The sequence below is a fragment of the Thamnophis sirtalis genome, unplaced genomic scaffold (assembly GCF_051295495.1).
Source record: "Thamnophis sirtalis isolate CommonGarterSnake01/CBP01778 unplaced genomic scaffold, rThaSir2_p1.2 scaffold_3, whole genome shotgun sequence".
NCBI classification, from domain to species: domain Eukaryota; kingdom Metazoa; phylum Chordata; class Lepidosauria; order Squamata; family Natricidae; genus Thamnophis; species Thamnophis sirtalis.
In genome coordinates, this window is record NW_028261383.1 from 23400640 (window position 1) to 23420847 (window position 20208).

Genomic DNA, 20208 nt, shown 5'->3' on the forward strand with positions numbered 1-20208 from the left:
TAATTCTGTTCTGGAGCAATATTTACGTTGTTTCATCAACTACCAGCAAGATGATTGGGTGGACTTGTTGCTGCACGCGGAGGTGGCTTATAATAATTCTGTACACAGCAGCACTGGTTTCACCCCTTTCCAAGTGGTGTTTGGCCAGGACTTTGTTCTTATTCCTGAAGTTCCTCTTGAGCAGCCACAGGTTTCCTCGATCTCTGACTGGAGTGAGCGTTTATGGCGTGTTTGGCCTTTGGCGCTTCGTGCTTTAGACGCTGCGCATCGCAAGCATAAGAAGCAGGCTGATAAGAAACGTGCTGCACCTTATGAATACAAGGTGGGAGATCAAGCTTATCTATCCACAAAGTTCCTTCAAACTACACAAAAATCCAAGAAGTTGTGGCCTAAGTATGTGGGCCCATTTCCCATCATCAAGGTCATCAATCCTGTTTCGGTTCGCTTGCAGCTGCCCAAGCACCTCAACCGTGTGTATCCTGTTTTCCACGTTAATCTCATTAAGCCTGTTCGTTTTTCGTCTTTACGTCCACCGGTGGATCCGCCACCAGCCCCCCTATTGATTGATGGTGAACAGCATTTTGAGGTTCGAGAAATTTTGGACTCTCACAAACGGCGGAACCGAATTCAGTACCTGGTGGCTTGGAAGCATTTTCCCCCGTCACATGCCGAGTGGGTGGATAAGTCCCATCTCCGGGGCCCCCAGCTGCTCCGCCAGTTCTATTCTGCTTATCCTGACAAGCCCTAGTTGTCCCTACTTCCTGACTTTTTTCTCTCTCTCCCCCCCACCCCGCGTTTTTCTTTCTCCGTTTTTGTTGTTCGTCTGTTTGTTTGTGTTTTGTCATTTTCCAGATCTGACCACTTTTTTCCGGAGGAGGGCCGGATGTCAGCCTCTGCTTTGCTGCTGCTTCAGCTGCCATTGAAACGGGGAGGGAGGGCATGGTATTTGGGAGGGGACTGCTAATTGTGCTGGAGGAAGATTCTGGAGTTTCTACTGCCCGTCTTACTGCGCATGTGGAGGAAAGTTCCCGCCAAGGCCAACAGCACCAACATTCCATCTTGGTGATGCCTTTCGAAGTTATCTCACACCTGACACTTGGGAGAATTATGATTGGACTGTGCATGGGATGCCAAGGGATGGGGAATAGGTTATTCTATATATCATTTGCTTTCGCGCCTAAATAGACTTCGCTTTGCTACGCTTCTGTTCATTTATAATTAGTAAAAGTACACTTGATTTCTATCAATGGAGTCTTGTGGTTTTCTTTCCTGATTATCCAATGAAGAAGTGCTGACAAAACCTCTCTTCTAATACCCCAACACTTTATGACTGATTTCCTGTGGCTCCCAGGGTTTTAGGGCATGGCAGCAGCATCAGGCCACACACTCCAGGGGATCGAGATTCACTCCTGCTAGCCAGGGCTGCATCCAAGAGCATCAACCATCAAGCTTCATTCTTGGAGGAGGAAATTTTATATCTGCTAAATGCCCGGTGTAAATTCTGTAAATTTACTTGCACTGAAGTCTCCCATTAGGTCACACAGAGAGACATATACAGCAGGGCATAGAAAATGGAGCCTAAGAAGGATGGTCTGACTGCCTACATATGGTAGAAGAAATATTCCCCTCCCCCCAAAAAAATGTAAAGAAAGAAGCAAAAATAGAATAGCCCATCAAACCACATGGCCAACTAATCACCAGGCTAATCTTTTTAGAAAGACACCCTGCAATGCCATTTTTAATGCAGATTTAATAAGGCATGGATGGGGAGGATAGTGGATTTTGGTTCTGGACGCTGTTGTATGGAGATAAAAGAATAAAATAACTCAAAAGGGGATTATTCACCTATACTTTCAGTAGATCACAAATGAAATTCAAGCATTCTCTAAACTCAGCTTTTTTCCTAATATAGATTACCTTGTGTGCAATAAGGGATGGTTTATGCTTGAAGTAATGTCCACAGACTATCCAACTGAAAGATTTCTCTCGGGTGTGAGTCCTCTGGTGTATCACCACATTGGAATTATCACTAAAGCTTTTCCCACAGATAGGACATTAAAATGGCTTCTCTCCTATGTGAGTCCTCTGGTGTTTCACCAGGCTAGAATTATAACTAAAGCTTTTCCCACAGGTAGGACATTCAAAGGGTTTCTCTCCTGTGTGTATCCTCTGATGAGTCACTAGGCTTGAATTCTCAATGAAACCTTTCCCACAGATAGGACATTCAAAAGGCTTCTCTCCTATGTGAGTCCTCTGGTGTTTCACCAGGCTAGAATTATAACTAAAGCTTTTCCCACAGGTAGGACATTCAAAGGGTTTCTCTCCTGTGTGTATCCTCTGATGAGTCACCAGGCTTGAATTCTCAGTGAAACCTTTCCCACAATCAGGACATTTAAAGGGCCTTTCTCCTGTGTGAATCATCTGGTGTCTAACCAATCTGGATTTCTTACTGAAACCTTTCCCACAATCAGGACATTCAATGGCTTTCTCTCCTGTGTGAGTCTTCTGGTGTATCACTAGGTAGGAACTCTGACTGAAACTTTTCCCACAATAGAGACATTCAAAAGGTTTCTCTCCTGTGTGACTCCTCTGGTGTCTAACTAATTTGGAATTATCAATGAAACATTTACCACAATCAGGACATTCAAATGGTTTCTCTCCTGTGTGAGTCCTCTGATGAAGAAGCAGATGGGAATTTTGACTGAAACTTTTCCCACAATCAGGACATTCAAAGGGTTTCTCTCCTGTGTGCGTGATCTTGTGTCTCAGGAGGTCGAAATGTGTAATGAAACGTTTCCCACAGTCAGGACATTCAAAGGGTTTCTCTCCTGTGTGCATGATCTTGTGTCTCAGGAGGCGGGAATTTGTAATGAAACGTTTCCCACAGTCAGGACATTCAAAGGGTTTCTCTCCTGTGTGAGTCCTCTGATGAGTCACCAGATTGCTATGATGACTGAAAGCTTTCCCACAGATAGGACATTCAAAGGGCCTTTCTCCTGTGTGAATCCTCTGGTGTGTCACCACGCTGTAATTATCAGAAAAGCTTTTTCCACAGATAGGACATTCAAAGGGTTTCTCTCCTGTGTGCGTGATCTTGTGTCTCAGGAGGTGGGAATTTCTGATGAAACATTTCCCACAGTCTTGACAGACATAAGATTTCTCCATTGAGTGAATCCTCTGATGTATTAACCAGGGAAGAATTATGACTGAAACTTCTCCCACAGTCAGGATATTGAATGGGTTTTTCTCATTGATGATTGCTCTGGTGTATCACCAAGTTGGAATTATGACTGAAAGTTTTCCAACAATCCGGACATCCAAAGCATTTCTCTATGTGAGTCTTCTGTTGTATCATCAGGCATGAATTGTGACTTTCTCACAATGAGGACATTCAAGGGGTTTTTCTTCTTCTTCTGGTGTCTCATGAGATGGAAATTTCTAATGAAGCTTTTGTGGCTTTCTTCTTGTGTGAAGATGCGTCCATGAACCACAAGGGAGCTGTTGTGATCATAGTTTTTGCCACATTCAGGTAATGTGTATGGCTTTTCTCCTTCGTGGAGCCTCTTGTGAATTATCAGCTGTGATTTACCATCTGTGCTTTTTCCACAATAGAACTTTTGCACAACTGATATTCTTGAGGAAGTCAAAAATATGGACAATGCCTTGTTTAGGGTGCTTTCATTCAAGCCGTCTTCTTCCTCACAGGGAGAGGCCTGTCTGTTCTATGTGGCTTTACTATGGATCTTTTCCTCCCAACAGACTTCCAGATATTTGCCGCTTTTACTGAATGATACATAACCTCCCTTCGCTTTTCATGTAATGTATCCTTGAGTTCTGCATAACTGCTTTCTTGATTTTTTGTCTTTGTCCTAAGCTGCTGGAGGAGGAACAGAACTATATGGTTTACTGAAGGAAATGGAAAATATTTTGATTTCTGGCTTGATATTCTTCCCTTTTCAACATTAATTGTTATCTATAGTTGTTCCAAGTGCTTTTATTTCCATCCAGTTTGTCTGTAAGAATCAAAGAATAGTGTACCTTTAATTGTTTATAAAATTTAATTGGTTAGAAATGATGTTAAAAAAGAAGAAAAGTATAAAACACTTTTGCTCATGAAGTCCTCAGCTGCAAATAAGAGCAGAAAATACTGTCTACCACCCCTCTGGTGACATCCCCACTCAAGTAGTCCTTACTTAACCTACCGCAATTAGAACTGATATTTCTGTCACTAATAGCAATAGCAATAACAATAGCAATAGCAGTTAGACTTATATACCGCTTCATAGGGCTTTCAGCCCTCTCTAAGCGGTTTACAGAGTCAGCATATTGCCCCCAACAAAAATCCGGGTCCTCATTTTACCCACCTTGGAAGGATGGAAGGCTGAGTCAACCCTAAGCCGGTGAGATTTGAACAGCCGAACTGCAGAACTGCAGTCAGCTGAAGTAGCCTGCAGGGCTGCATTTAACCACTGCGCCACCTCGGCTCTTCACTAAGCAGCTCAATCTTTAAGCATGTCCCATGACAGTGCCAAATTAGTGTACCTTTAATTGTTTATAAATTTTAATTGGTTAGAAATGATGTGAAAAAAGACGAAAAGTATAAACCACTTTTGCTCATGAAGTCCTCAGCTGCAAATAAGAGGAGAAAATACTGCCTACTACCCCTCTGGTGACATCCCCACTCAAGTAGTCCTTACTTAACCTACCGCAATTAGAACGGATATTTCTGTCACTAAGCAGCTCAATCCTTAAGCATCATGTCCCATGACAGTGCCAAATTACATCTGCTTCTCTGTAGTTGTTAAGCTAATTACTGTGGGTTGTTAAAGGCAATTTTATATGACTGTGACTTGCAATTTCCTGCCAGTATAACTACTGATTTTGCTTGTCAGGAGGTAGCTGGGAAGTTCACAAATGGGGATCATGAGTGTGGGATGCTGCCGCCATCATAAATGTGCATCTTTTGGCAGAACCCGGATTGTTGCAACTGCCTCTCCTGCACCTTGAAAACCACAGTCACTGCTGACATGCGGTCAAGGAACAAGTCCTAGGATTACCACAAATTTTATGGACCAGGTGCACATCTGCTTCTACTGTGCCATAGTAACTTTGAAAGCTCAGGGAAAAAGTGGTAAATGAGGACAACCTGCGCAACCAAAGATGGATTAAGCACAATTGAATCTGGTTAATACGTGGATGGGGAAAAAAATACCATATTTATTGGTAAAACATGGAAGTAAGAAAACTTGCAAATGTTATTCATCTGTCATTTTCAGTCAAAATCCACGTCTGTAACATGGATTACAAACCATATCAAGAGGGCAACATCAAGTTGTTATGGGAGACTTTAACTGTCCTGATATCAACTGGGAGACCAACTACAGCTAGTAGGAGATTGAAAAGATTCTTAATCTACTTAACAAAACAATTTTATCATCCAAAAGGTAGAGGAGGGAACTAGGGGAAAAATTGTACTCAACCTAATTCTTACTAATAGAGAAGCGATAGAAGGAGTTGAAGTTGTTGGAACGTTGGGCAAGTGACCATTTCTTACTGGAATTCAATATAATCCAAACACAAGCAATAGAATATAGTACATGAAGGAATCGAACAGGAACGCATCAAATGACACAAAGTTGGCAGGAATAGTCAACACCTCAGAAGCTAGGCTCAGGAGAATAGAATCTCGATAGATTAGAACACTGGGCCCTACCTAACAAAATGAAATTCAATGGAGGGGGGAAAGGGGATTTACACTTGTGCAAGGAAAACCAAATGTACTGGTATAGAATAGGTAGCACTTGGCTCAAGTAATAATTATGAGAGGAACCTTGAAGTCTTAGTGGACAATAATTTAGATATGGGCCAACTGTGTATTGCAGCGGCAAAAAAAAAGCCAATACAGTACTAGGCTGCATTAACAGAGAGATAGAATCATGATCATGTGAAGTACTAGTATCACTTTATAAAGTGTAAGACCACACTTAGAAAATTGCAGACAGTTTGGTCATCATATCATAAAAAAGATGTTAAGACTCTGGAAAGAAGGCAGAAAAGAGCAACAAAGAGGATTAGGGGGCTGGAGGCTAAAATATAATTAAGAGGTTGCAGGAATTGGGTATGTCTAGTCTAGTGAAAGGAAGGACTAGGGGAGACATGAAAGCCATCTTCCAATACTTGAGAAGTTACCACAAAAGAGGGAGGGGCGTCAACCTATTCTCCAAAGCCCCTGAAGGCAGGACAAGAAACTGGATGGAAACTAATCAAGGAGAGAAGCAACTTAGAACTAAGGAGAAATTTCCTTAGACTAAGAACAGTGAACCAGTGGAAGGTTTTCCCTTCAGAGGTTGTGGGGGCTCCATCACTGAATACCCACAACCTCAGGAGGGAAGCCATTCCCAAAGAATCCCCCTTCACTTGGAAGAGACTTTTCCAATCTTCCCACCAGAGGGAAAATTGCAGCCACCAGTTTCATAGCGTGCAGCACCAGTGGGCTTAAATTCGGGGAGGGAAGGAACCTGCAGCAGCAGCAGCTAAGATGCTTCAGCCCAGTTGCTTCTCTGCTTCCAGGACTCTCCTCCCACCCGCCCTCAACTCACCTTCCAGCTGCTGCTTCAACCATGGGAAGAGCAAAAAAGCCGCTCTGCACACCACTCTCCTCATCTGATCCGGAACAGGAAGTTCAGCTGTTCCCAAATGTCCTTTTTTCAAACGGCAATTCGACTTTCTTTCTACTCTTCCCGTCGCTTTCCAACCTTTCTAGCAATTCAGTACTCGATGGTTTTAACTCCTTTAAGCTCAACCGCAGGTATTATCCGCTTTCTGGGCACAGATGATGCCTGTTTGACCACCATCTCCAGATTGGAGGCAGAAAAAAAAAAATCTTTCTCCATTTTCTACCTAAGGCGCTTGCAACAAGTTTCCACTGATTAAATGCTATCAATCCGTTTAGCAAGTGACCTTTGCAACTTAGCCTAGTGAAATGGGATGCTGCTTAGCTTAGCTCCTCGTTGTGACCCATTAGAAATATACTTGTGTGTATGTATAAATTTAAATTTTAAAAAAGCCCTGAGAGGAATGAAAGAAACTGAAACATCTCCTATGTGTTGGGAAGACAGAATTACATTATCTCACTCCCACATTTATTGAAATGCTGCCAATAGCCATTTCTTTCATTCTCAAAAGCTATTTAAAGAGCAGCACAATGCTTTTTTAGAAATGAAACATTTTCCACCGTATAATTTGTCTCACAGCTCCAAAACCAAGTCTGTTGCAACAAATTTGTCAGCATGTTGGTGGTGCTACCACCGGGGTAACAAGCAGGCACCTCCAAGAAGAAAAAATCGCAGGATGTTGAAAGAAAAATCCATCTGGTTCAGTTCCAAGCCAGGAAAGAGGCTCTGGAAATGAAATGGAGGTTAGCTGCTTAGGAAAGAAGGTCAGTTTATTGAGGAGCAGAAGCATAGCATGCAGTTCTGGGACAGCTGACAAATTAGCTTGATGAGTGCAAGGATTTTTATACAGTTTACAGTATTTTGTAATGTTGAGGTTTCCTTTGTGGGTTTTATTATTTGATTATTTTTACTTGTTTTCCAAAGGCTCATGATGGGTCTTGATTAGCACTTCCAATCCTGTCAGACATGCGTAATTGGTTTTATCCTTCTATCTATTGCCTCTAGCCTTCCTTCCTTAATGGAACTGTATTGTTTCCACTCTTTTCCATGACTGGGGAGAAGGGATGTCCTGTCCTTAATCCCATTACCTGGAGGTGAAGGTATTTTTCTTGTGAATAGGCTGGCCCAGGATTTCTTAATGAGCATCTGCTGTAGGCTATTAAGAAAGACAGGAAGGGGGGGGGGTGCTTTCTGCAGCTAAGAAAGTGTTTCCCCATTTCTCCTTTGGAGAAAGATAATATTCTACCTCTTTTAATATCCCTCAAATATTTCATTCTGGGGGGGAATTCCCACAATTTCCCCCTTTTGCCCAACCTATGAACCATTAAAATGGTCTCTGTACATTCTATATACCTGGCAGACCATGAGGGATATTTGCCTGGCATCTTTCCTTGGGGTCTATTGAAATGGGAGGTGATTTTGCAGGCTACTGGGACAACGGTGGAGGGAGCAGAGGATTCTCATGATTATGGCAGTGGCCCCCAAAAGGAGTGTTTTCCACTCAGGAAGGGCAGAAGTTCTTTTAAATAGAAATGTGATTTTCTTTGCCAATTCTTTTAAGATGTCTGATGTCACCTTCTGTGAGCTTTTAGTCAGGTTTAAAGCAAGCACATGTCCCAACATTCTTTGCAGCCATGATTGTGCCTTAGCACATAATCAAAGGCTGCCCATTCCCAAGGATTGTTTTCTGATCCTGCCTTAGTTTATTGCATCCAGGATTTGTGAGGCCAAATTAAGATCAGCTAGTGTGCAAGCCAGGCTATGAATATTTTTGACGTTGCACACTGAGTCCTGGGATTCCTACTAATGCAGTGGATAACCAGTGTAAAATATTTTGCTTTACTGGGCAACTGGTCAGCATCATTTGTGAGTCACAATCAGGACGGGATTTTGAAATCTCTTTTCTGCTACCTCTTTAGGGAGGAAATTGACTGAGGGGGCTCTTCCTCTCCATGGAATTGGCAGCGGGGTAGGACTACTTGGGTCTTAGTGCTACAGAGCAAGAACCAGCCAGGGGAAGCTTTATATCAGGGGTCCTCAAACTAGGGCCAGCGAACCAGACACAGCCGGTCAACACAATATATCCAGGCCACGCAGTGGTGGAATTAAGCCCCGCCCCCTCATTTTCCATCCACTCCTTGCATTGGTGGCTTTTCCAGCCACCCTCTTCATCCTTCCTTCAGGCATCAGCCTTATATAGACCTTGCAGAATCTGGCCACACATCTGCATACTTCTATTCATTACTGCTCACAAACGTAAGGCCAAAGGGCATGGACCGGTGGGTGGGGGAGGGCATGCTGGCAGAGGGGTGATGCGGTGGGTCGATTGACGTGTGCAGGGTGGTAGGGGAGCGTGCAGGAAATCGTGGCTTCGGAGCCCTTCCCGGGTGTTTCCTAAAACTGCCCTGCCCTGCATGGGAGACCGTGGCATTGGAACCTTCAATGGGTGTTCCCCAAAACCAGCCTGACCTGCACAAGAAGCGTGTGGCAGATTGCACCATCAGACCCTTTCCTGGATGTTTCCCCAAGCCGGTCTGGCTTCTGAGGGAAGGGCATGGGAGATTGCAGCACCGGAGCCCTTCCCTGGTGTTTTCTGAAGCCAGCCTGGCCTGCAAGGGAAGTGTGCGGAAGATCGCCAGCCAGACGACTCTGGAAGTGATGCATTGGCCACTCACAGGCTGGATGCAGGGCCTGAGGTTGGAGTGGAGGGAAAACAGGCAGCCCCTGTGGGAATGTTGCATTGGAGCACTGTGTGCTCTCCAGCCTCTTGCCCATCTCTGCTTCGATGAGCCAGAAAGCCATAGGAGTCTTAGCCTGTGCCTTTCGGGCCGGCCTCTTGGTTTCCACGGTGGCTTGGACCATCTGTCGCACTCTTGTCCTTCTGTCTACCTGGGGCCTCGCATCTAGCCTGCGACTAGGGGATGCATCGCCCAGTGCAGCACTTTTCTTTGAAGCCAACCTGCTTGCCCACCCGCTAGCCGGACTGGCAAGGAAGTGGCATGTCACCTTGCAACCATCCTTATCGTCCTCCTGCCTGGCCACAAACGTTTGGATCGCAAATGAAATTCAAGCATTCTCTAAAGTCATCTACTTTTCTTCATATGGATTACCTTGTGTGCAATAAAGGATGATTTATGCTTGAAGTAATGTCCACAAATTGGACATTTCAATGATTTCTTTACAGTGTGAGTCCCCTGGTGTTTCATCAGGTTGGAACTCAGATTAAAACTTTCCCACTATCAGGACATTCATAGGATTTCTCTTCTGTGTGAGTCCTCTGATGTGCCACCACGTTGGAACTGTAACAAAACCTTTTCCCACAGATAGAACACTCAAATGGCTTCTCTCCTGTGTGAGTCCTCTGATGTCTCACCAGATGGGAATTTTGACTGAAACTTTTCCCACAATCAGGACATTCAAATGGTTTCTCTCCTTTGTGAGTCCTCTTGCGTGTAACCAAGCTGGAAATATCACTGAAACATTTTCCACAATCAGGACATTCAAAGGGCCTTTCTCCTGAGTGTATCCTCTGGTGTGTCAACAGGTTGCAATTATCAATAAAGCTTTTTCCACAGATAGGACATTCAAAGGGTTTCTCTCCTGTGTGAGTCCTTTGGTGTCTCACCAGGTAGGAATTCTGACTGTAACGTTTCCCACAGATAGGACACTCAAATGGTTTCTCTCCTGTGTGAGTCCTCTGGTGTATCACCAGGTGGGAATTCTCACTGTAACGTTTCCCACAGTCAGAACATTCAAATGGTTTCTCTCCTGTGTGAGTCCTCTGGTGATTTACCAGGCTGGAACTCTGACTAAACATTTTCCCACAGATAGGACATTCAAAGGGTTTCTCTCCTGTGTGAATCCTCTGATGAGTCACCAGGCTTGAATTCTGACTGTAACTTTAATTGTTTATAAAATTGTTAGAGATGATGTGAAAAAAGAAAAATAGTATAGACCATTTTGCTTATAGAAGTCCTCAGCTGCAAATAAGAGAAGAAAATACTATCTACAACCCCTCTGGTGAAACCCAACTCAAGTAGTCCTTATTTAAACTACTGCAATTGGAACTCATATTTCTGTCACTAAGCAGCTCAATCATTAAGCATCATATCACATGAAAGTGGTAATTTACATCTGTTCCTCTGTAGTTGTTAAGCTAATTATGGTGGGTTGTTAAAGGCAATTTCATATGACTGTGACTTGCAATTTCCTGCCAGTATACCCACTGATTTTGCTTGTCAGAAGCTAGCTGGGAAGGTCACAAATGGGGATCATGAGTGTGCGATGCCGCCGCCATCATAAATATGCAACTATTGGCAGAACCCGGATTGGGGCAACTTCTTTTCCACTTCAGCTTTCTTAGGGGTGATTCTCAGTGGAGATCAAAACCTGTCAGCCTCTGCTTTGCTGCTGCTGCGGCTGCCATTGAAACGGGGAGGGAGGGCATGGTATTTGGGAGGGGACTGCTAATTGTGCTGGAAGAAGATTCTGGAGTTTCTACTGCCCGTCTTACTGCGCATGCGGAGGAGGGTTCCCGCCAAGGCCAACGGCACTGACATTCCATCTTGGTGATGCCTTTCAAAGTTATCTCGCACCTGACACGGGAGAATTATGATTCGACTGTGCATGGGATGCCAAGGAGTGGGGAATGGGTTAATCTATATATCATTTGCTTTCGCGCCTAAACAATCAGACTTCACTTTGCTACGCTTCTGTTCATTTATAATTAGTAAAAGTACACTTGGTTTCTATCAATGGAGTCTTGTGGTTTTCTTTCCTGATTATCCAATGAAGAGGTGCTGGCAAAACCTCTCTAATACCCCAACACTTTATGACTGATTTCCTGTGGCTCCCAGGGTTTTAGGGCATGGCGGCAGCATCAGGTCACACACTCCAGGGGAACGAGCTTCACTCCTGCTGGTCAGGGCTGCATCCAAGAGCATCAACCATCAAGCTTCATTCTTGGAGGAGGAAATTTTATATCTGCTAAAATGCCATGTAGACATTCTGTAAAGTTACTTGCACTGAAGTCTCCCATTAAATCAAACAGAGAAACATACAGCAGGGCATAGAAAATGGAGCCTAAGAAGGATGGTCTGACTGCCTACATATGGTAGAAGAAATATTCCCCTCCCCCCCAAAAAAATGTAAAAAAAGAGACACAAAAATAGAATAGCTCATCAAACAACATGGCTAACTGATCACCAGGCTAATCTTTTTAGAAAGACACCCTGCAATGCCATTTTTAATGCACATTTAATAAGGCATGGATGGGGAGGATAGTGGATTTTGGTTCTGGATGCTGTTGTATGGAGATAAGAGAATAAAATAACCCAAAAGGGGATTATTCATCTATACTTTCAATAGATCACAAATGAAATTCAAGATTTCTCTAAACCCAGCTTCTTTTCCTAAAGTAGATTACCTTGTGTGCAATAAGGGATGGTTTATTCTTGAAGTAATGTCCACAGACCAGCCAATTCAAAGATTTCTCTCGGGTGTGAGTCCTCTGGTGTATCACCACATTGGAATTATCACTAAAGCTTTTCCCACAGATAGGACATTAAAATGGCTTCTCTCCTGTGTGTGTCCTCTGGTGTCTCACCTGATTGGAATTATCCCTAAAACGTTTCCCACAGATAGGACATTCAAAGGGTTTCTCTCCTGTGTGTATCCTCTGATGAGTCACCAGGCTTGAATTCTCAGTGAAACCTTTCCCACAATCAGGACATTTAAAGGGCCTTTCTCCTGTGTGAATCATCTGGTGTCTAACCAATCTGGATTTCTTACTGAAACCTTTCCCACAATCAGGACATTCAATGGCTTTCTCTCCTGTGTGAGTCTTCTGGTGTATCACTAGGTAGGAACTCTGACTGAAACTTTTTCCACAATAGAGACATTCAAAAGGTTTCTCTCCTGTGTGACTCCTCTGGTGTCTAACTAAGTTGGAATTATCACTGAAACATTTACCACAATCAGGACATTCAAATGGTTTCTCTCCTGTGTGAGTCCTCTGATGAAGCAGCAGATGGGAATTTTGACTGAAACTTTTCCCACAATCAGGACATTCAAAGGGTTTCTCTCCTGTGTGCGTGATCTTGTGTCTCAGGAGGCGGGAATTTGTAATGAAACGTTTCCCACAGTCAGGACATTCAAAGGGTTTCTCTCCTGTGTGAGTCCTCTGATGAGTCACCAGATTGCTATGATGACTGAAAGCTTTCCCACAGATAGGACATTCAAAGGGCCTTTCTCCTGTGTGAATCCTCTGGTGTGTCACCACGCTGTAATTATCAGAAAAGCTTTTTCCACAGATAGGACATTCAAAGGGTTTCTCTCCTGTGTGCGTGATCTTGTGTCTCAGGAGTTGGGAATTTCTGATGAAACGTTTCCCACAGTCTTGACAGACATAAGATTTCTCCATTGAGTGAATCCTCTGATGTATTAACCAGGGAAGAATTATGACTGAAACTTCTCCCACAGTCAGGATATTGAATGGGTTTTTCTCATTGATGATTGCTCTGGTGTATCACCAAGTTGGAATTATGACTGAAAGTTTTCCAACAATCCGGACATCCAAAGCATTTCTCTATGTGAGTCTTCTGTTGTATCATCAGTAATGAATTGTGACTTTCTCACAATGAGGAAATTCAAGGGGTTTTTCTTCTTCTTCTGGTGTCTCATGAGATGGAAATTTCTAATGAAGCTTTTGTGGCTTTCTTCTTGTGTGAAGATGCGTCGATGAACCACAAGGGAGCTGTTGTGATCATAGTTTTTGCCACATTCAGGTAATGTGTATGGTTTTTCTCCTTCGTGGAGCCTCTTGTGAATTATCAGCTGTGATTTACCATCTGTGCTTTTTCCACAATAGGCAAATCTATGGAACTTTTGCACAACTGATATTCTTGAGGAGGTCAAAAATATGGACAATGCCTTGTTTAGGGTGCTTTCATTCAAGCCGTCTTCTTCCTCACAGGGAGAGGCCTGTCTATGTGGCTTTACTATGGATCTTTTCCTCCCAACAGACTTCCAGATATTTGCCGCTTTTACTGAATGATACATAACCTCCCTTAGCTTTTCATGTAATGTATCCTTGAGTTTTGCATAATTGCTTATTCTTTCTTGATTTTCTCTCTTTGTCCTAACAGCTGCTGGAGGAGGAACAGAACTATACGGTTTACTGAAGGAAATGGAAAATATTTTGATTTCAGGCTTGATATTGTTCCCTTTTCAACATTGTTATCTATAGTTGTTCCAAGTGCTTTTATTTCCATCCAGTTTGTCTGTAAGAATCAAAGAATAGTGTACCTTTAATTGTTTATAAAATTTAATTGGTTAGAAACGATGTGAAAAAAAGACAAAAAGTATAAACCACTTTTGCTCATGAAATCCTCAGCTGCAAATAAGAGGAGAAAATAGTGCCTACCACCCCTCTGGTGACACCCACACTCAAGTAGTCCTTACTTAACCTACCGCAATTAGAACTGATATTTCTGTCACTAAGCAGATCAATCCTTAAGCATCATGTCCCATGACAGGGCCAAATTACATCTGCTCCTCTGTAGTTGTTAAGCTAATTACTGTGGGTTGTTAAAGGCAATTTTATATGACTGTGACTTGCAATTTCCTGCCAGTATACCCACTGATTTTGATTGTCAGGAGGTAGCTGGGAAGTTCACAAATGGGGATCATGAGTGTGGGATGCTGCCGCCATCATAAATGTGCATCTTTTGGCAGAACCCGGATTGGTGCAACTTCTTTTCCTGCACCTTGAAAACCACAGTGACTGCTGACATGCGGTCAAGGAACAAGTCCTAGGATTACCACAAATTTTATGGACCAATAGCAATAGCAGTAGACTTATATACCGCTTCATAGGCCTTTCAGGCCTCTCTAAGCGGTTTACAGAGAGTCAGCATATTGCCCCCAACAACAATCTGGGTCCTCATTTTACCCACCTCGGAAGGATGGAAGGCTGAGTCAACCCTGAGCCGGTGAGATTTGAACCGCTGACCTGCTGATCTAGCAGTAGCTTGCAGTGCTGCATTTAACCACTGTGCCACCTTGGCTCTTGACCAGGTGCACATCTGCTTCTACTGTGCCATAGTAACTTTGAAAGCTGAGGAAAAGTGGTAAATGAGGACAACCTGCGCAACCAAAGATGGATTAAGCACAATTGAATCTGGTTAATACGTGGATGGGAAAAGAAATACCATATTTATTGGTAAGACATGGAAGTAAGAAAACTTGCAAATGTTATTCATCTGTCATTTTCAGTCAAAATCCACGTTTGTAACATGGATTACAAACCATATCAAGAGGGCAACATCAAGTTGTAATGGGAGACTTTAACTGTCCTGATATCAACTGGGAGACCAACTACAGCTAGTAGGAGATTGAAAAGATTCTTAACCTACTTAACAAACAATTTTATCATCCAAAAGGTGGAGGAGGGAACTAGGGGAAAAATTGTACTCGACCTAATTCTTACTAATAGAGAAACGATAGAAGGAGTTGAAGTTGTTGGAACATTGGGCAAGTGACCATTTCTTACTGGAATTCAATATAATCCAAACACAAGCAATAGAATATAGTACATGAAGGAATCGAACAGGAACGCATCAAATGACACAAAGTTGGCAGGAATAGTCAACACCTCAGAAGGCTCAGGAGAATAGAATCTCGATAGATTAGAACACTGGGCCCTACCTAACAAAATGAAATTCAATGGAGGGGGGGAAGGGGATTTACACTTATGCAAGGAAAACCAAATGTACTGGTACAGAATAGGTACCACTTGGCTCAAGTAATAACTATGAGAGGAACCTTGAAGTCTTAGTGGACAATCATTTAGATATGGGCCAACTGTATATTGCAGCGGCAAAAAAAAAAGCCAATACAGTACTAGGCTGCATTAACAGAGAGACAGAATCATGATCATGTGAAGTACTAGTATCACTTTATAAAGTGTAAGACCACACTTAGAAAATTGCAGACAGTTTGGTCACCATATCATAAAAAAGATGTTAAGACTCTGGAAAGAAGGCAGAAAAGAGCAACAAAGAGGATTAGGGGGCTGAAAGCTAAAATATAATTAAGAGGTTGCAGGAATTGGGTATGTCTAGTCTAGTGAAAGGAAGGACTAGGGGAGACATGATAGCCATCTTCCAATACTTGAGAAGTTGCCACAAAAAGAGGGAGGGGCGTCAATCTAGTGATGGGGGCACCCACAACCTCAGGAGGGAAGCCATTCCCAAAGGATCCACCTTCACTTGGAAGAGACTTTTCCAATCTTCCCACCAGAGGGAAAACTGCAGCCACCAGTTTCACAGCGTGCAGCCCCAGTGGGCTTAAATTCGGGGAGGGAAGGAACCTGCAGCAGCAGCAGCTAAGATGCTTCAGCCCAGTTGCTTCTCTGCTTCCAGGACTCTCCTCCCACCCGCCCTCAACTCACCTTCCAGCTGCTGCTTCGACCCTGGGAAGAGCACAAAAGCCGCTCTGCACACCACTCTCCTCATCTGATCCGGAACAGGAAGTTCAGCTGTTCCCAAATGTGCTTTTTTCAAACGGCAATTCGACTTTCTTTCTACTCTTCCCGTCGCTTTCCAACCTTTCTAGCAATTCAGTACTCGATGGTTTTAACTCCTTTAAGCTCAACCGCAGGTATTATCCGCTTTCTGGGCACAGATGATGCCTGTTTGACCACCATCTCCAGATTGGAGGCAGAAAAAAAAAATCTTTCTCCAGTTTCTACCTAAGGCGCTTGCAACAAGTTTCCACTGATTAAATGCTATCAATCCGTTTAGCAAGTGATCTTTGCAACTTAGCCTAGTGAAATGGGATGCTGCTTAGCTTAGCTCCTGGTTGTGACCCATTAGAAATATACTTGTGTGTATGTATAAATTTAAATTTTAAAAAAGCCCTGAGAGGAATGAAAGAAACTGAAACATCTCCTATGTGTTGGGAAGACAGAATTACATTATCTCACTCCCACATTCATTGAAATGCTGCCAATGGCCATTTCTTTCATTCTCAAAAGCTATTTAAAGAGCAGCACAATGCTTTTTAAAAATGAAACATTTTCCACCGTATAATTTGTCTCACAGCTCCAAAACCAAGGCTGTTGCAACAAATTTGTCAGCATGTTGGTGCTGCTACCACCGGGGTAACAAGCAGGCACCTCCAAGAAGAAAAAATCGCAGGATGTTGAAAGAAAAATCCATCTGGTTCAGTTCCAAGCCAGGAAAGAGGCTCTGGAAATTAAATGGAGGTTAGGTGCTTAGGAAAGAAGGTCAGTTTATTGAGGAGCAGAAGCACAGCATACAGTTCTGGGACAGCTGACAAATTACCTTGATGAGTGCAAGGATTTTTTATACAGTTTACAGTATTTTGTAATGTTGAGGTTTCCTTTGTGGGTTTTATTATTTGATTATTTTTACTTGTTTTCCAAAGGCTCATGATGGGTCTTAATTAGCACTTCCAATCCTGTCAGACATGTGTAATTGATTTTATCCTGCTATCTATTGCCTCTAGCCTTCCTTCCTTAATGGAACTGTATTGTTTCCACTTTTTTCCATGACTGGGGAGAAGGGATGTCCTGTCCTTAATCCCATTACCTGGAGATGAAGGTATTTTGCTTGTGAATAGGCTGGTCCAGGATTTCTTAATGAGCATCTGCTGTAGGCTATTAAGAGAGACAGGAAGGGGGGCTGCTTTCTGCCCCTAAGAATGTGTTTCCCCATTTTTCCTTTGGAGAAATATAATATTCTACCTCTTTTAATATCCCTCAAATATTTCATTCTGGGGGGGAATTCCCACAATTTCCCCCTTTTGCGCTATATATATTTACATATATTGCCCAACCTATGAACCATTAAAATGGTCTCTGTACTTTCTATATACCTGGCAGACCAAGAGGGATATTTGCCTGGCATCCTTACTAGGGGTCTATTGAAATGGGAGGTGATTTTGCAGGCTACTGGGACAACAGTGGAGGGAGCAGAGGATTCTCATGATTATGGCAGTGGCCCCCAAAAGGAGTGTTTTCCACTCAGGAAGGGCAGAAGTTCTTTTAAATAGAAATGTGATTTTCTGTGCCAATTCTTTTAAGATGTCTGATGTCACTTTCTGTGAGCTTTTAGTCAGGTTTAAAGCAAGCATATGTCCCAACATTCTTTGCAGCCATGATTGTGCCTTAGTACATAATCAAAGGCTGCCCATTCCCAAGGATAGTTTTCTGATCCTGCCTTAGTTTATTGCATCCAGGATTTGTGAGGCCAAATTAAGATCAGCTAGTGTGCAAGCCAGGCTATTAATATTTTTGACGTTGCACACTGAGTCCTGGGATTCCTACTAATGCAGTGGATAACCAGTGCAAAATATTTTGCTTTACTGGGCAACTGGTCAGCATCATTTGTGAGTCACAATCAGGACGGGGTTTGGAAATCTCTTTTATGCTACCTCTTTAGGAAGGAAATTGACTGAGGGGGCATGCCCCCTCTCCATGGAATTGGCAGCCGAGTAGGACTACTTGGGCCTTAGTGCTACAGAGCAAGAACCAGCCAGGGGAAGCTTTATGTCAGGGTTCTCAAACTAGGCCCTGCGAGCCAGACACAGCCGGTCAACACAATATATCCAGGCCACGCAGTGGTGGCATTAAACCCCGCCCTCTCATTTTCCATCCACTCCTTGTGTTGGCGGCTTTTCCCACCCCCATCATCATCCCTCCTTCAGGCATCAGCCTTATATATACCTTGCAGAATCTGGCCACACATCTGCGTACTTCTGCTCATTACTGCTCGCAAATGTAAGGCCAAAGGGCATGGATTGGTGGGTGGGGGAGGGCATGCTGGCAGTGGGGTGATGCGGTGGGTGGATTGACGTGTGCAGGGTGGTAGGGGAGCGTGCAGGAGATCGTGGCTTTGGAGCCCTTCCCGAGTGTTTCCTGAAACTGGCCTGACCTGCATGGGAGACTGTGACATTGGAACCTTCAATGGCTGTTCCCCAAAGCCAGCCTGACCTGCAAAAGAAGTGTGTGGCAGATTTCACCATCGGACCCTTTCCTGGATGTTTCCCAAAGCCGGTCTGGCTTGTGAGGGAAGAGCGTGGGAGATCGCAGCATCGGACCCCTTCCGTGGTGTTTTCCGAAGCGGGCCTGGCCTGCAAGGGAAGTGTGCAGAAGATCGCCAGCCAGATGACTCTGGAAGTGATGCATTGGCCACTCGTGGGCTGGATGCAGGGCCTGAGGTTGGAGTGGAGGGAAACCTTGCAACCATCCTTATCCTCCTCCTGCCTGGCCACAAACGTTTGGAAACAAACAGAGGCTGCTGGAGCAAGGGAGCTGCAGAGCTGGGCTCCCACGGTTGCAAGTGCCAAGGGAAAGGGAGAAGAAAAGGCTGTGTGGCTGTGGCGGAAAAAACCAGAGCAACACCAAGCAGCGTGGATGAAAAGGTGTGAGGCGGCAGCTGCTCTCAGCGGTAACTGAACCCACCGCACCGATTTTCTCCTTACACCAATTGGCTTAATGATCTCAGTTAACGGGGAAAGCAACTGCCGCTTCGCTCACACCTTCTCATCCAAGCTCTCAGATGTTGCACTGACTCTTTCCGCCACAACGACCCACTTTTCTTCCGATTCTAGCTATGCATTGCCATAAGCAGCCACGGGAGGTGAGCACAACGGTTCCCTTGCTCCAACCAGCAGCCCCTCCCCGTGTCAAAAAGCTGGCAGCCGGGCAGGAGGCGGCTAAGGACAGATGCGAGATGACATGCCATCTCCGGGCCAGTTTGGGCATGGACCGGAGACTTCTGCGGGGAAGTCATACCCAAAAGAACAATGGTAGAACCTTGCAACTTTCATCTGCCAGCTGGTCTTGGGTATGGCCCCTCCTCCTCTCCTTTCCGCACTGTCTTGTTTTTCCAAACACCCAATCCGGGCAGCAGTTTCCAAGGAGCCGCCCCAACCGAGGAGGCTCAGACTGTATCCCGCGGGTTGCCCACCACATAAATCGCTCCCACCCCTTTCAATATGGCCACCAGGTGCTTCTCTTGGGCACCTGGTAAAAACTCTACAACAAAAACTTCTCCTTAAAAAGAATAGAAAAGGAGGCTGCTATGTATTGTTTAATGGACCACGCCCACCCAGTCACATAACGACTTAGCCACGCCCCACTCAGCTGGTCCATCCTTCCAAACGTTTGAGGGACCGTGAATTGACTCAGTTTAAAAAGTTTGAGGGACCGTGGTTTATGCGGAGGTAGGTGAAGGGGACAGCCTCTGTGTGTTTTTGAATAGTGTGCGTGTACAGATACTCCAATAAGACAGATAGTATAAACATTCTTGATAATTCTCCCTTCCTCCAGACAGAAGCCCGAAGACTTACTGTACCAACCACTCCCAAATACCATTCCTTTTCCCACAGTCAGGACATTCAAAAAGCTTCACTCCTCTGTGAATCCTCTGGTGTATTCAAAATTATGACTGAAACTTTTCCCACAGTCAGGACATTCAAAGGGTCTTTCTCCTGGGTGAATCCTCTG

General features: G+C 44.1%; 2 protein-coding genes across 2 annotated transcripts in view; both read right to left on the reverse strand.

Annotated features, from left to right (window-relative positions):
* Positions 1-9843, reverse strand: part of LOC106544773 (uncharacterized) — a 53726-nt gene extending 43883 nt beyond the window's left edge. Inside the window, 1 exon segment of the mRNA XM_087708087.1 lies at positions 9785-9843. The gene's annotated coding sequence lies outside the window, so the exon portion shown is untranslated.
* On the reverse strand, positions 1759-13263 carry LOC148047598 (uncharacterized). The gene is made up of 4 exons (XM_087708410.1): positions 12280-13263; positions 9986-10563; positions 2541-3043; positions 1759-2456 (listed from the first exon to the last, which is right to left on the reverse strand). The coding sequence occupies exons 1-4, from the start codon at positions 13093-13095 to the stop codon at positions 2056-2058; spliced, it is 2298 nt and encodes a 765-aa protein (XP_087564536.1). The 5' UTR covers positions 13096-13263; the 3' UTR covers positions 1759-2055.
* Positions 13264-20208: the final 6945 nt, after the last annotated feature.